Source organism: Canis lupus, chromosome 30, assembly GCF_011100685.1.
Source record: "Canis lupus familiaris isolate Mischka breed German Shepherd chromosome 30, alternate assembly UU_Cfam_GSD_1.0, whole genome shotgun sequence".
NCBI lineage: Eukaryota > Metazoa > Chordata > Mammalia > Carnivora > Canidae > Canis > Canis lupus.
Window position 1 is genome coordinate 10,363,132 of NC_049251.1, and position 17,187 is coordinate 10,380,318.

The 17,187-nt window shown below is 45.8% G+C and overlaps 1 protein-coding gene across 1 annotated transcript in view; it reads right to left on the minus strand.

Moving 5' to 3' along the window:
- The window catches only part of EPB42 (erythrocyte membrane protein band 4.2), a 19,703-nt gene extending 4,075 nt beyond the window's left edge, over positions 1–15,628 (minus strand). The window contains exons 1-10 of the mRNA XM_038580205.1: positions 15,504–15,628; positions 14,150–14,335; positions 13,096–13,329; positions 9,824–9,942; positions 8,274–8,378; positions 7,204–7,381; positions 6,687–6,825; positions 6,378–6,481; positions 5,358–5,600; positions 2,644–2,943 (exon numbers count right to left, since the gene is read on the minus strand). Coding sequence (XP_038436133.1) covers positions 2,644–2,943; positions 5,358–5,600; positions 6,378–6,481; positions 6,687–6,825; positions 7,204–7,381; positions 8,274–8,378; positions 9,824–9,942; positions 13,096–13,329; positions 14,150–14,335; positions 15,504–15,624 — 1,729 coding nt within the window. The 5' untranslated portion in view covers positions 15,625–15,628. The remainder of the gene's footprint in view (positions 1–2,643; positions 2,944–5,357; positions 5,601–6,377; positions 6,482–6,686; positions 6,826–7,203; positions 7,382–8,273; positions 8,379–9,823; positions 9,943–13,095; positions 13,330–14,149; positions 14,336–15,503) is intronic.
- Between the last annotated feature and the right edge of the window lie 1,559 nt (positions 15,629–17,187).

Here is a 17,187-nt window from a genome sequence, read left to right on the forward strand (position 1 = left end):
TGCTACCGGATGGGATGGCTTGTGTTAAATGAGATACTGAGGTGCTTATCTCAGGCCCCACTGCACATTTGTTGCTGTATATATGCTTACTTAGTTTCTTCTTCTCTGCTTCTGTTTCCCATTTGCAGAGGAAATGAAGTCATCCTTTATTGTCAAGCTTACATTCCTATTCCCAACCCATAGATACAGTCATCAACCCCTGCTGCCATCACCCTGAGGAAGATGAGGTGTCCTCCCTTTGCAGGTCACAATCTCCACTTTTTAAGTCTATGCTCTATCCTGACCTTTCCCCTGCCTGCTGTGTAACTTTTGGGCAAATTAGGTAACCTCTCTATGCTTTGGTCTCCTTACCTGTAAAGTGGGATAACAGTGGCTGTTGTCTTAGAAGGTTGTTGTAAGGATAAATGAGATAATGCATATGGAACACTTAACACTGTTTGCCAAAAATAAGCTACAGTTACTCTAGTTGCCTTCATGTCCCCCAAGCATTGCAGCGTCAATTATAACCCATCTTTCCTGAGGCTTCAGTCTTTCCCTCTCTGTTGATTCTTTTCCTCAGCATGTAAGCCAATTCTGCTGTCTCACCTTAAATAAACAAAAAGATACCCTCCCCCTACCCAGTGTCCCTGCCTGACCACTCAGCCTGTCTCCTTTTTCTGTCGATGCTTCCAGGAAGGACTGCATACATGTCTTGCTTCCTCAACTCTCCATCAGTTTAATCCCCAGGAAGTTGGCCTCTGCCTTTGCTTCTTAGTAGGACTACTCCCTTAGTCTACTTTTGGCCTTGACATCTCATGCCACTCTGCTGCCCCTGCTAGGTGCTCCTTCCTCTCTTTGACTTCTCCATTTCTCTTACTCCCTGCTCCTTTCCTGCCTGCCCCCTACATGCTGGTGCTGCCTGGATTCCCCCTTCACCCTCCTCTCTTCCCACAGCCCTTCTTCTACCCCCAGGAGCTCATCAGTGCCCTGACTTGCCAGTCCCCTTTGTGTTGGGATTCCCACATCTGGTCTCCAACCCAAGCTTCTATCTTAAATGCCAGGTTTAAGTTTCAGCTGCATACTGGCCATCTCTGGGAAGTCTTATGGACTTTCAAACCCCATGTGCCACAGACATCATCCTTTCCCCTACACTTGCTCTTCCTCATTTTCCCAATTCAAGAGGCTCATCCAAACTGGAAGCTATCCTCTCATTTCCCCCCAACACATATCCACAAGTCCAATCTATCCTACCTCCTTAATATGTCTTCATTTCAAGTGATGCTAGTCTAGTTTGTCCTTCTTGAGTATTTATTACAAAACCTAACCTCTGATCCAGTGAGTCTCAACATTAGATGCATATTAAAATCATATAGAGAGCTTTATAAAACAATCTCTACGCCAGGCGAGACAGATCAATCATATCAGAGTCTGGCAGTGAGGTCTAGGCAGCAGTATTTTTAAAGTACCCCAGGTGATTCAATATGTAGCCAAGGTTGAGTCATTATTCTAATATGACCCCTTCCTTCCATTCAAACAGAAATTCTTTTCTTAAAATGGATTTCTGGGGGATCCCTGGGTGGCTCAGCGGTTTAGCGCCTTCCAAAGCACCTGCCTCCAGGGTGTGATCCTGGAGACCCGGGATCAAGTCCCACGTCAGGCTCCCGGCATGGAGCCTGCTTCTCCCTCTGCCTGTGTCTCTGCCTCTCTCTCTCTCTCTATGTCTATCATGAATAAATAAATAAAATCTTTAAAAAAAATAAAATGGATTTCTGATCACATTGGCCCCTCTAGTTAAAAATTTTCCCAGTTTTCCCACTGACCAAAGAACAAAACTCAAACTCCTTGGCATGATACACAAGCCCCTGCATGATCCAGCCCCTGCTCCCCTCAGAAAGGGAACGTGGTGGAGAGATTGGAAGCAGGGGAGCTTGTTAGAAGGCTGTTGCAATAATGTAGACAAGCTGTAATCCACTGATTCTCACTTGTCTGCACACTGGAATCACCCAATGAATTTAAACAGTTTTTGATGTTTGAATCCAACCATGGAGTTTCTGATTTAGTTAGTCTGGGATGCAGGCTGATCATCAAATTTCCCCAATTCTGGTACACTTCCCAATGCAATTCTGATAAGCAGCAAAGTTTGAGAACAACTGCTTTAGTTCAGGAACTTTCAACCCTAGGATAATATAGGGAGTTTTTAAAAAGTACCAATTCCTGTACCCCATCCCAGACCAATTAAGTAGGAATTTGGGGGAGGAGGAAGAACCTGTGCACCTGTTGTTCCTTCTGCCTTGAATATTTGTGACTCACTTTTCTATCTGTCACTGCCCTTCCTACTCATCCTTTCAGAGACAGTGCAGTCTGCTTTACCTGGGAGTAGTCTGCTCCAGCCTGGGTGAGATGCTCCCCTGCCATTGTGCTCTGTTTACTTTATCAAACAATTCTTTTCCTGCTTCTATAGTGCATTTACCTATCTGACTGCAGTTGGAATTGTGGAGGCTTTTTTCTATATGAAGCTCAATAAATATGTGTTGAATGATGAAGAAACAGAGGGCACACCAGAGGCTAGAAACCATATCTTCAGACCTTCAAGGTGCCCCATGGCTGCTGCCTCCCAGTGTGGCAGCAAGGGGTTGGGGTTGTCTGGCAGGGCCATACAATTACCCATGTAGGCATCAAGCATAGAGGACAGCTTCTTTTTCCAGAGCTCAGCAGCAAGGATGCCATTGTAGTATATCGCTTGTACACCAATTGCCAGCTGTACTGCCTTCTCCTGGTCACTGGGGTTAACTAAGTTCACTGAGAACTGGGCATTCCCGCCCAGGTATAGGGAGCTGGGTGCTTCCAAAAACATGTACAGAGTCTCAGCGGTCTTGAGACTAGGAGGATGGATGCCACTGTCTTTTTTATGTCCCATTCTCTCATCCTGGACTTTCTCCAACACCTCTTTTTCTTGAGGAGATCCTGCAATGGAGGAAATAAAGCAGGCCTCTTATCCAGAGGGTATAGACCCTTCTAATAAAAGTCCAAAATTAAGATTCATCTACCCACTGCTACTCAAATTCTAAAGTCACAAGAGTTTTACAAACCTCTAAGGCCACATTTAGCCTAAAAAAAAAATCTGTCCTAATGTGAAACCTGAAAGCATAAAAATCCTAGAACATAGGCAATAGCTTCTTTGATACCAGCCAGAGCAACTTCTTTCCAGACATGTCTCCTGAGGCAAGAGAAAAGCAAACATAAACTATGGGGATTACATTGAAATAAAAAGCTTCTGCAAGGAAACAAACAACAAAATTAAAAGGCAACCTATGGAATGGGAGAAGATATTTGCAAATGACATGTCTAATAAAAGGTAGTATCCAAAACAAAGAACTTATAAAACTCACCATCCCCAAAATGAATAGTCCAATTTAAAAATGGGCAGAAGACATGACTTTTTTCCTAAGAAGACATACAGATGGCCAACAGACACATGAAAAGATGCTCAAATCACTTATCATTGGAGAAATGCAAATTAAAACTACAATGAGATATCACTGTGCATCTGTCAGAATGGCTAAAATCAGCAACACAAACAGCAGGTTTGGGTGAGGAAGTGGAAAAAGGGGAACACTCTTGAACTATTGGTGGGAATGCAAACTGGTGCAGCTACTGTGGAAAACAGTATGCAGGTTCTTCAAAAAGTGAAAAGTAAAACTACTCTGAAATCCAGCAATTGCACTAGTAGGTACTTCCCCAAAGAATACAAAAATACTAATTCAAACGGATACATGCACCCTGATGTTTTTAGCAGCATCTTCTACAACTCAGCAAATTATGGGAGCAGCTCAAGCATCTATCAACTGATGAATGGATAAAGATGTAATGTATACACGTGCACACACACACACACACACGTATGTTATTCACCCATAAAAAAGAATGAAATCTTGCCATTTGCAATGGCATGGATGGAGAGTATAATACTAAGTGAAATAAGTCAGTTGGAGAAAGGCAAATACCATACAACTTCACTCATATGTGGAATTTAAGAAACAAAATAAATGAACAAAGAGGGGGGAGAGAGAGAAGCAAACCAAGTAACAGACTCTTAACTATAGAGAACAAATAGATGGTTACCAGAGGGAAAGCAGGTGGGAGGATGGATGAAATGGGTGATGGGGATTAAGGAGTATACTTGTCATGATGTGCACCAGGTAATGTGTGGAAGTGCTGAATCACTATATTGTACACATGAAACTAATGTTACACTGTATGTTGACTAACTGGAATTTAAATTTAAAAAAATTTTTTTAAAGTCTGCATTGGGCAGATCCACTACAGATACAGCATCTCTTTCAAGTCACGCAAGGACCAAGTTCTTCAAGTGCTATGCATTTGCCCCTTGAATGGTGGGAGACCAAGCTTCTGGACAAATCATACTGACTCTGAGGACAGGTCTGCAGGGACTCACATCTTCCTAAGTGAAGGAGTTGACTTATTCCAAGGGCAGTGGGGGCCATAGAATATTCTAGAGCAGGGGAGTAACATAATTATTCTGTGTTTTAGAAAGCTCACTCTGGAAACTAAACTGGAAAGGGAACAATAATGGAGAAACTGGATCCAGGAGGTCCCGTTAGGAGGGCATCATGTTGCAGATGAGATGTTGAGGCCCTGAATTGTCTATAGGCAGTGTCGAAGGAGATGAGGAAATAGAGGTGGGAGTAATGTGGGGCAGTGAAGGAAGGAGAGTTGAGACAGGTGCAAGCCTTCTTGTTTGAACAAATAGGTAACAGTGGTGCCTTTAACCAAATGGAGGAAGCAACAGATTTGGGGTGCTGGAAGAGAAGGTGAGAAGGAGAGAGGAGAACGTCTTCTGGAAGCTGGGCTTGGTATTAAGTGTGTTGTTTTATAGTAGTGGTTTTCAACTGGGGGCAATTTAGCTCCCCAGGTGGTATTTGGAAAGACCTGGAGACCTTTTTGGTTGTCACAACCCATAGTGGTGTGGTGCTGGCATCGAGTGGATGCAGGCTGGGAATGCTGCTAATCAGCCTATGACGCATAGCCCCCCTACAATGAAGAGTTATCTGGCCCAAAATGTCAATAGTGTCAAATGGGGTTTAAAAAAACAAACACAAAAAAAAAAAAAAAAAAACAAAAACAAAAAAAAAAAAAAAAAAAAAAAAAAAAAAAAAAAAAAAAAAAAAAAAAAAAAAAAAAAAAAAAAAAAAAAAAAAAAAACAAAACAAAAAAAAAAAAAATAAAAAAACAAACAAACCCTATTTTATATGATGAAAAGAAGACAGTGACTCTGGCCTGCATCTTTCTGGCCCATCCCTTTCCCTCTATTGGCATTTCAGTGCTGAGAAGCCTGGGGCCCTTCCCCTGCCCAGTACCTTCAGGATACTTGTAGTTCTGAGTGATGTCCTCACAGCGGTCACTGTCCACACCCTTGGTGCTAATGTTGTTGCCAACATACTTAGTGTTGGAGTTGGTCAGCTCCAGCGCGCCATCCTCACGACACTTCCAGACCATGCATGAGGCATTTACTGCGGCAAAAAGGTCTGATACTGCAGGAGTCAGCCCTAGTGTCCCCTCCTTTACTGCTCTGACAGGGGCCAGATCACAGGACTCCAGGACTGAGGGAGAAAAAGGTCAGTGAGCAAGAGGAACCATGACTAGATCTCTCCCTGAGTCAGAGCTTCATAACCTCAGTCCCCATCCTATATCCTATTTTCCCTCCCTGAGATCAAGGTCAGGGGTCGGCACTAGGCAGAGTTTCTGAAAGGGCATTGCAGTGGTGAAATTCACAGTTATTTAGAGACAGCACTTTTTGGTCATGGCCTGTGGCGGGAGCCCTTTCAGAAAGTGGGCAGGTAGAGCCTCAGAGGAACAGAGTACACCAGAGTTCCTTAGCCAGCTCTACTATGGATATGATGGGAATAGGTCACCTTTATTGAACACTTACTATGTGCAGGCCCTTTTATTGTTCTGCTGCTGAGAAAGGAAGAACAATCCTTTTTATGGCTCCTGAAGATTCCTTCTCTGAGCTTGAGAGTATTCTGATACTCCCTTTATCCATATCCAGAACTTTAGAAATTCTACCCTACAAGCCCCTAACCCAGCACATCCACCAGCTATCTATAGACCTTTTACCCTTCATTGAGACTCTGCTCCCTCACCTGTTGCTCTAAGATAGGGTGAGTCTCCCCAGGGCCTTGGGCCTAGATGGCTAACACCTTTGTTCCCTTGAGCCCACTGGCTTCTGCTGGATGCTATCATTCCTTCCACTTCTCCTGTTTTAGGGGAGGCAGACCCCCTTTAGACCTCCTACTGCCCCTGTTTCTGAGGGACTCCTTCAGCTTGTGCAGCTTTGCGCAGCCCAGGATGGTACTGGGCCTACCCCCAGGCTTTACCTCCTCCTCCACTGGAAACTCTTGGGTACAGAATCTGCCATCCGTCATAACCTTGGGGCAAATCAGGCCGGGTCATCCAGCATTCTGTGGAAGTCTGGAAGATCCTGAAGGTACCAAAGTAAATAATTCAAGCAGGGAAAAAGTAGTCCTGAAGAGCTGAAGACTGACCAGCAACATCCTGCCTACAAGAGTTTGGAGGCCTCCGCTCTGCTGGGGTCCCTCAGGGTGTGTGGGGCTTGCCATGAGGTTCTACCATGTGGGCTTGGAGTCTTTCCATGTCTGGGACCTCATTCTCTTTGGGCTTCTCACCAGATTCTGCCTCTTGGGCCTTCTCCATTCTGAAGGGCCTCCTCATTGTAGTATTCATCTACAAACAGGTGTCCACCAGTTCCCTGGGCTGACGTAAATGTGGTAATGACGCGGGCAGGGATTCCCAGGCATCGCAGCACTGCAAGGGAGAGGCCAGAGTCAGGGGGTGCCAGAGAGGCCTGGGTATGTATAGCTAGTGTTTTCAGTGTCTCCTCTGGGCTGGCATGGTCTTAAATGCCACCTGACACTGTGGAAAGAAGAAGGGACTGGGACCCAGGAAGGGAGGACTGACATAGGCACGAGATGCAGAAAGGCCGAGAAATGAGGTACAAAAATTTTACACAGCAGGCAGCATATACAGCAGGGCGGGCTTACAGAATATATGACAGAGGCCTGGGGCTTGCTCTACTGGGGCTAGGGCAGGGGAAGTTTCAGGGAGAAAGCCACGGGGCAACCCAGAAGGCAAGTACAGTAGCCAAGGTGACCTGTGGGTGCGGTAGGCAAGCCAGCTCTGTACCTGTGCAAGCAACTGCGGCAAACACCCAGGCCTGACTATCATACACAGGTCGCCCTTGGCCTGTGATCCACTGCCGCAGGATGGGCACACTGCCCCGGCGTTTGTACAGCAAGACCCCTTCCTGGGTGGTGTCGGTCCGTGGAGTGGGCAGGACACTCTTCTCCTTGAGACCATGCAGCTGTTTGTGGAAAGGTATGGATGTTATGTGGGGCCCAGGACAGAATAGCCTCGGGGTGGCGGAGTGTGTAAGGAGGGCTTAGAATCTTCTGGATATTCCTGGACTTCACCCTACCCACTGGATTATAAACTCTAGGAGTGGGATCTGGGAAATGCTCCTTTTTATCTAGTCCTCTGGAAGCTGGGGTTTGTGGACTACAATGGCAAACAGAGTTCACATCAGAAGAGGGGCAAGAGAGCTGCCTCTCATTGGAGGCTAGTTTCACTGCTCCTTCACTTGCCTGACCCTGATTCCTTTGAGGTCATTTGCACTTGAGGCCTCAAGGCCCACTTATCCCAAGCTTCCTCCTCCTCACAGGTTGACCTGGTCCCTCTCCACCTCTTCAGAGGGGAGTCCAGAGGCATCAGCAGAAATGGGGAATTCATTATTCCTCTGAAAGGACATTAAAGAACAGTGGGAAGTGCCAAACTACCTTCCCAGTCTGTATGTTCTTAGGAATAATTTAGAAATGAAACAAGCCCCTTTGGCCACTTGAGCAAACACTGGGTAAGATAGGCTGCACCCTCTCTTTCCCCTGGACCTAAGCCTGCAGGTTGGGCTGATGGGATTAGGCAAAGGAAAGAAGAGTGCCCTGAGGAAATCCAAGCCAGTTTTAGTCCTCCTGGCTTGTGTCCCAAGGGATGACACTTCCCTTTGGTGTTATCTCCCTTGTGGATGCTATCATCCTCCCTCCTCCTTCAGACTTTGTCCAGGAACTGACCCCCATACCCTGGGAGAAGGGACCATTTGTGATTTGAAGATTTCCAGGGCCATAAATGTGACCTGCTCTGGCAAGGGCTCCTGTCTCATCTCCTCCCCACTCCGGCCTCCCCTCCCTCCCTACCTCACTCACCAAAGCGCCCAAAATGTGGGCCACATGCACGGGGTTGCCCCACTTCTCCACCTGCTTGTCCAAGTTCAGTAAGCCCAGGCTGAGGTTGATGACACCACACTCAAACTGTAAGGACCACACAGGACCGTGATGAAAGGCCTCTAGGTTGGGTACTTATAACCCACCATCACCTCATCCTTCTCCCAGACTCAGATTCCACTCCTTCCTGCCTTCTTATCTCCCATGGCAGTTCTGGCTTTTCCCTTCCTTCCACCATGCCCCCTGGTCCCTGTGTCCAGGCAGTCCCATCCTTTGCCTGTTCTGTTGTCTGACTTTCCCGACAGGGAGACAGGGCATCAGTCCTTGACGACCAAAGCTGTATTGTTTCATATCTATTGTTTCCCATTTGGTGTGCTCTTACTGCTCCTGCCAGCACTGACCCACATGGGGAGGAGACCAAGGCAGCTCTTGCTCTTGAGGAACCCTCAGTTTAGGAGCAGAGAGGGACATGTAGGCACTTAGACTACAGATCTCAGCAACATGGCCGGGGCTCTAGAAGAAATGGCAACCCAAAGCAGAGGGCATAGTGGAGTCACTCTTACCTTTGGGGGCTGGGGAAAACATTCTGATGGTCATCAAAGATGGGTAGGAATTTTCTGGGGTGATATAGGAGGGAAGGTATTCTAGGCATATTCAGCCTGTTTGTTCAGGGGATGGCTTGAAGCTGGAGGTGGGTGGCTTTTGAGGAAAGGAATACAGTGGCCTGGCTATGAAGGGCCTTAGGTGCCAAGCCAGGGAATTTAGTTTTTATTCTGTAGATGGTGGGAACTTAACAGAGGGTTGATGTGCCATGGTCTTTAGGAAGATGACTCGAAGCTATGAAGGATGGTTTGACATGGCCTTGAGGAAAGAGAGGCACCACGTGGCTGTAATTGCCAAAAGAAGCCTCTCTGACACACCAGGCAGCAAGATTGTGAAAACAGGAGGATTTGGTGTGGTCCCACCATTTCTTCCATCTTGGGTCTCTGTGCCTTTCGCAGAACTCCCAACAGTGCTATGTTGGGATGGGCATTTGGAGGTTCACAACCTCTGTGGTCTGTAGGAGCCACTGTGAGGAGGGCCCAAAGAGGAATTTGTCATTTTCAGCAGAAAACAAGTGGAAGTTACTGATTTTGATGACTATGTACTTCGGATCTGGATTTGCTTATTTATTAGTAAGTTTCAGGAAGAAAGCCATCAGGCAACCCAAAAGGTGGGACAGATACTCTGTACAGTAGCCAAGGTGACCTGTGTTCTTCTAACTGCTTAAGAAATAAAGGTGTTTTAATTAAGCCATTAAACAGATGTGGAGGGGAGGGAACATTTTAAGAGGTGCAATCTCTTTGAAAAATGGATCAAACTCTTGAATTCAATATGTTTATAAATAAACTTATGGCATGAATCTTTAAAAAAGAAAAAAAGAAATGACCTCATAACCTATAGCCTTTTGGACCTGCCAGTTCTGTCTGGACTGAACACTGAGGGTTATGGGGCAATCACTGGCCCCTGTCCTTCCCCAAAGGTCCCCATACCTGGCCAAAGTCCCAGGGCTCTGCCTGGAAGCAGTCAGCTGTACCCAGGTAGATGAGGCCATGCTGGTTCAACACGTACTCCCTGCGTTGAGACTCCTTCTTCAGGAACACGGCATCCTCTGGTGAAAAGCAGGCAGGGATAAGGGCCAGTGGGATGCTAGGCCCACCCTCTGCATCTAGGGCTCTGCCCTCCCTTCCCAGCTCAGGTTTGGATGCAGGCCTTCCTTCCCTTCAGCTTTGGGCCTGATAAAGACTGGGGAAGAACTCCCTTTTTTCACTGACCCCACTGGGACCCAGACTCTTCTCTGGTGCAGAGTGGGTAAAGGGGTCAGAGTCCCTGGGTTAGCCAAGGTGGCTTTCATGGTCAGCCAAATGGACAGGAACAAGCCAACCTTAAAAAGCCTACTGGTTCCCAAAAACCCACCAGAGTGCTTTTGGCCCAAGAGAATTTGGCAGCAGTCTAGGGAACTTTCCAGTGGGCCTGTTATGTCTCATAAATTCAATTTAAAAATAGTGTTTCAGGGTACCTGGCTGGCTCAGTCAGTAGAGCATGCAACTCTTAATCTTGGGGTTGTAAGTTTGAGCTCCACGTTGGGTGTAAAGATTACTTAAAAATTAAGTGTTAAAAAAATAGTGTTTCAGAAAAAAACCCGATCAAACATAGATCGACATGGTGAGCAGAAGGGAAGAGGAACGTCTGGTAAGATAGGGTGAGAGGGCACAGTGAAGCTGGGTGAAGTAGAAGCTGGAGGGGAAGCCCTGGTGGCGCCTGAGTGGGTCGAAGACTTCCACAGTCTCTCATGCCTCTCCTGCTACCTTCTTCAAAGGGTTGGGCTGGGGTTCATGAGGAGGGTGGTGGGCTTTAAGGAGGACCTCTAGGAAGCTGGGAGTAGTAGGGGGACCTGCACTGTTTACCAAGTGTCTCACACTGCACCTGTTGCTGGGTGGGGGAGGGGAGGAGGGTGCTTAGGTTTGTTCCTGGGGACTAATAAGAGAAAAGACTTTCCAGATTATCCCTCCAGCCATCTGCTGGGATGAGGGTACCCCAAACAACAGAGGGATAGGATATTAAAAATCAGGAAGCCCTGAAGAAACTGAGGGCTAAAATCACAGAACCATGTGCCTGAGGAGCCTTTGACTCCTGTCCCTCCATTTTGAGTACTCTCTATGAAATAATTTTGAACTGAGGTGCTTGGCCCCAGGCTCTGCAGCGCTCTGGGAGGTACCTTATCAGGGCACAGGTAGCATCACCTGTGGATTCCCCCCTGGGATGTGGCACCCTTTTATAAAGTTCTCTGTTTATGAATAGGATTTTCATTAGAGGATGTAAAATTTCCTCTCAAATCCAAGAGTCTCATCTCCAAGTATGCTAAAATAGGACTGAGTCTCAGATAATCCGAAAGTCTCTTAATCACCTTCCAGATAAGCAGAGCCAATAACTCACCCCTGCGCACACAGAGATCTCCATATGGACTCACATAGAGAGGCCTTCCTAGGCAGGTCACCAAGTATAGAGGCAGGACTAAGAGTTCTCACTGAACTGAGCATGGTCTCAGAACAATCTTTGCTGTGTCTTTGCTTTGGCCATGAGGGCCTCGCTCTGGATGTGGGCTTGGTGTCAGCAAAGCAGGTACATTACAGCCTCAACTTTGGAGGGAGGTATGTCAAGAGCCATGGGTCCTCCCCCAGCTGAAGGGGCCCTGACTCCACATGTACCTACGTGGGGCAGGTGCACCTGAATGGGCACTGGTTCCCATCTGTTACTCTACCTGCTTATCCCCTTGGATCAAGAAATAAGAGCCTGAACGCAGGATAAGAAGGGCTATCTGAAGGAAGGGGGATTGGAGAACTCCACCGTCAGCAAGAAAAGTGGAGAGAGGGAACCCACTGGGTTTCAGATGCCACATAGGAGGAGAGTCAGGGACTGGCTGGAGGAACCCGGGAAGATTTCTTTTGCTTCCCTATGTTTCCTTTTGTCTTCCAGCTCTGCCTTATAATGAGGGCCCTTCAGGCTGGCAGTGAAAACTCCTGAAAGAAAAAGGCTCTGCTCTTGTTGTTTGGGATAGCAAGGACAGGAAAGCTGGTCAAAATTGTTTTCCATTCCCCCAAGCAATGCTTCAAGAAGTGCCAAGGATTAAGGGGTAAGGTGCTGTGTGGCAGATTTACAAAGTAAACACAGACTCAACCTTTAGAATGGGAAGGAAGAGGAGATGCCCTCCTTGTGTTCGGGGCCTGTCAACCATGTCTAATGATCTTTTCTAGATGAAATAGCCCCAACAGCCAAGGCTGAGCTTTGCCAGAGGTGGCCACTGGTTGGGCTGCGGAAGGTCACCAGACCTCAGGAAAGCCCACCCTTAGTCTACTGAGCTACAAGACACTAGTTGTTTAATTTGCTAGTTGAATATTTAGACAGGTCAACGTGGAGAGGACCCAGCAGCCTGTAGTAAGAACAGAATGTACAACTGAAGAGAAGCAGAGACAATCAAACAGGGCAGATTGACTGTGGAGCTGATCAAGCTGAAGCCCTTCCCTAGCACAGACCTTTTCGACTTGAGCTATTCAAGCTTTTGTATTCATTGTCTTAAAGAGTGTCCCCCAAATTGTATAAATAAACCTCAGGTCTCACAAAATCTGGATTTATCCTGGATGCAGACAATGAGAGCCCAGGGAGGAAACAGAAAAGCCTGTCCCTTGGGTTGCATCCATTCCTGAACCACTTTCCAATTATCAGCCCCCCTACTGTCACAATAAAGAATAGCTCTCCCAGTCTGCCTTCAGCTCAGAGCGTGATCCCAGGGTCCGGGGACGGAGTCCCACATTGGGCTCCCTGTGAGGAGCATGTTTCTCCCTCTGCCTATGTCTCTGCCTCTCTCTGTGTGTCTCATGAATAAATAAATAAAATAAAAATAAAAAAATAAAAATAAAAAATGAAATAACAACAACAACAAAATAATAGCTCTCCCAGGCTCATCTCAGGGAGTCTCTGCTCCTGTGACCAAGGTACCTGACCCAGCACCAGGGTTTGATGGTGAGATAAGCCTTTGCTTTCAGTGGGAAGCCACAGGCTGCTTCTGCCAAGGGTGAGACTAATGCAGACTCTGGGTTTGAGAGGCCATTCATCCTGGGAGCAGGTACCGTAACTGAGTACTGAGGCTCTTCTTAGAGGAAACTATCTTCTGGGGCCTGGGGTGGTCACTTCCTGCCAAAGCTGTGCCCCAGCTACTATGTCTTGAGTCCCTGTACAGCCCAGGCTGGCTCAGGTCCAAACTCACCTCGAGCCCAAGGGTTAAAGAGCAGTGTGAACTGGCCTAGGAGGAGTGGCTTCTTGCCCATGACCTGTAGCAGGAGTGAGTAGTGGCCGATGATAGCATCTGCGGGTGCAGTTACAGAGACCTTCCAGGACTGGTCATCTCTGTCTTCCACTGCTGCATTCCACCACTTCTGGTCCCCCAAACTGGAAATTGGGAATGTGGCTTGGGTCTTGTTGGCCTTGGAAGGGTACTCTCCTGCAGTCACACAGAGATGAATTGGTCATTTGGACCTTCCAGTCACAATTCAGAGTAATAAAGTCAAGTATCACAAAGTTGGAACCGTGAGAATTGGTTTTCGATGAGAATGGAAGCAACCCATCCAGTAATGGGAGGCCTAAAGCATGGTGGGAGAGCAGAAGTTCTCAGTGCTCATGGACCTACACCAAGAAAAAGTTCATACTGTATAAAATGGGCGTAGTAGTATGCCTTCTTTGTAGGGCAGATGTAAGATCTTAATGAGGTATTGCATGTGAAGCACTTGGCCCAATATCAAACATGTAGTACAAATTCAATAAATAGCAGCAATTAAATGTTATCTTAAGCCTAGATTAGTTCCATTCTGGCCTTTCTACAAAACTGATATAATTGTAGTCAAAAGAAACCTCTTAGTGATAATGATGCTCAACAACTTCTGAATCACAATAAACACTATTTTAAAAAAAATATTTATTTTACCCATTTTAGAGAGAGAGCAGGGAGAAGGGTGGAGAGAGAGGGAGAGAGAGAGTATCCTCTAGTGGGCTCCCCGCTGAATGTGGAGCCCAGTGCAAGGCTTGATCCCAGGAGCTGAGATCATGACCTGAGCCAAAAGCAAGAGTCGGTGGCTTAGCCAACTGAGCCACCCACGCACTCCAATAAACATTGTTTTTTTTAGGCATGTTATCTCATCTTCACCACAACCCTGTCAGGTGGACAGGACTTCTTGAGGCTCAAGTGCAGTGTGGGCCATTTGCCCCTTTGTTCCTTGAGGAGGTCCTGGAGCCCCCGAGTCCTGCCACCAAAGAGTCCCACTTACCAGTTTGTGCAATGAGGGTTACCTTCTTCAGGGTGTGTATAAATGCTTGGACTGGAGCCTGGAAGTGCAGGATGATGGTGAAGGGTTGCCCTCTCCTCACAATGAGGTGCTGGGAGCTGATGGCCTTGGTGTGGTGCTCCTCATTGTTTCTTGCTGTCTGGAAGTCGCAGGTCTTGATCCCCAGGGCTATTGTTGAAAAGAGAAATAATGGAGACTGGGTAAATGTGACAACTTAAGTAAAAGCAGAGACCCTTAGAGTCACAGTTGGACTGAAGTTCAAATCCTTGTCTCAACTTACATACTAGCTGTGCCACCTAAAGCAAGTAACTTAACCACTCTGAGCCTCAGTTTCCTCTTCCTTAGAATAATCATCCTTCCCTGCAGGTTGGAGAAATTAAATGAGTTAATGTATTAATACACTTAGCACAGTGTCAGACATGTAGGAAGTCCCATTAAATGAGACTACTACTATTATTAGTAAGAGCAGTGCTTGCTCTCACTGTTGACCTTCCTCTCTGGTTCCTATCCAAAAAATAATTAATAAAACCCACAATTTTGTTCATCCCTACTCCTTTCTTCTTCAGACACAGTCAGATAATTTTTAGAGCTGGTTTTGAAATCACTGAGCCGATTCTCCTGTTTTATGGTTGGGAAGAATGAGAGCCAGAGGTGGTAGAACCAACTCACCTGAGGTCATACTTGGCTCTTTCACCTAAAGGCTTACCAAACCCACAGCACCATGCAGGCCAGAAAACTCTCCAAGGAGGGGGGCCTGAGAGTGTTACGACAGTCTATCAGGCAGTTCTTATTTTACAGTGAGTCTTGTAAATATACTAACAGACTTATGGAGAGGCCCTTGAGCTTTCTGCATCCTCCCCTTCTCTCCCACTTAGCTTTGAGGCAATGACACCCTCATGCTTCCCCAGGGTTATCTCCTGTAAGTATCACAACCTAGGGAGAATAATCATCTTGTGATGCCATAAATCCATGTTAATGATAAGAACATAATTCCATGTTAACTGTCATCATCATTGTCACAGCTATGACCACCAGTTTGCCACCAACAACCTACTGTATTGCCACCCATAGCCATACCATTGCTGCCACCACCACAGCACCCACTACCATTCCCCAAGATAGCCCCACCAACCATCACATCTACCACCACCTACTACTGCCCTCCCACCAGAGTCACATAACGGTTATCTCTCCTACCACCAGCACCTACAACCACCCTCCACCATAGTCATACCACAATCACTTCTACCACCACCCTACTCCTATTAATAAAACATGTTATATGGAGGAGCTACTGATAGTCAAGTAAGCCCCATGGAGAAATGGCTTGGCTCACCCTGTCCCATGGCTGCAGGCTGCCCTTCTCTACTTGACCACCGGAAATGACTATCTTGAACTGTTGCTCTGTGCTGCCTCTCTGAATCTGTCCTGAGAGAAAATGATGGAGGTACTTTCATTGGCTTAAGAATATGTAAATAGTAGTTTCCTTCCACTCCTCCTACATGTTTCTTTTCTCTTGCTCCCTCCCCACTGCTATCTCCAGGGCCAGCTGCTAGGAGTTACCCTTTTTCATTTTATCTCTTGTGCCAAGCTGGAGCAGGGAGTAGAATGGGGGAGGATCTGTCAGCTAGAGAAGCTGAGATGAAACTTCTAAGCCTATTGCTCCAGTGGTCTCAAGAGACCCTCAGAGATGTTACCTGAACAACACTAAAAGACTCTGGGAGAGAAGACTCCATAAACTGGAGGCCCACATCCAACTCCAAATCTTAGGTTCTAAACATATCATCTTCAAGTTGCTAGATGTTTGTGGCTATTTTGGTAATATATATAGATAGAACTTGTGTGTCTGGGATTCATCTGTGTGAAACAGATAAGGAGGTAGAATTTGTTGGTGAAAAATAAATGTCCTAAAAGTAGAAGTCAGAGCCCCAGCTCTTCTAAGCCTGTCAGATCTTCGACACTCTTCCAGAGAAGGTTGGGAACTCCCTTGGGAGTCAGGGCCTATGTCTTCTTTTTCTACTTGTTTAGTCACTGAGGAGACAAGACACAGGAAAGGACCTCCTCTTTGACTCTCTTTGGTTTTCTAAAGCCCAGCTTTTGCTGGGGCTTCTAAGACTGCTACCGGGAGCATCCTCAGGGCTAGTTGTGCTGGCCTGCATGCAAATGGAATATCTATAGAAAGAGATAAAAAATACTACAAAGAACATTGGGTGCCTGTGAGGAGGAAAGCTGGAAAATGGGAGAGGAAGATGACTTTCTCCTATTTACACTTTTATACTTTCAAAACTTTGAACCATTGCCCATTTGAAGAATCTTATTATGTTTAAAGAAAGAAATGATGCTGCTGCCTTTTTACTCCCCCCCCACAAAAAAAAGATTCTTCATGAGAAATGAAGAGGTAAATATTTTATTATTTGAAGATGATGTGATTTTTACCTGGAACCCCGGGTCAACTAAAAAATGATTATAAAAGATAATTTAGAATGCTATTCTTAAGTTTAATGCATTCCCAATAAAAATACTAACGAGTTTCTTCTCTGAAAATAGAAAAGCTGGTTCCAAGGTTCAAAAGGAAATACCTAAAATATATAAAATATCTAAAAAGATCTAAGAAGATGTAAAGATGTTTTAGATTAAAATATCTAAGAAGTATTTTACTATCTAGTAGGCCTTGTCATGCTACTTTTCTAACTTCTTATGTAGTATAACCACGGTTCCTAGATATTAAAACATAGTATAACATCACTGCACTTGAAAAAGCACATTGACCAAAATGTACTCATTAAATATGGGCTAAATGTGGTACTTTGAATCAGGAGGAAAGATAAGGATTCATTAATAAATGGTTTGGGGAGTAAACTAGCTTGCAAAATAAAATTGGTTTCCTACCTTTCACCATACACAAAAATAAATTCCAAATGGGTCAAAACTATATGTAAAAACTTAAATCCTAAAAGTACTAGAATGAAAGATAAGAGACTTATTTTTAAGTCAGCATGGGGAAGGCCTTTTGAAATATT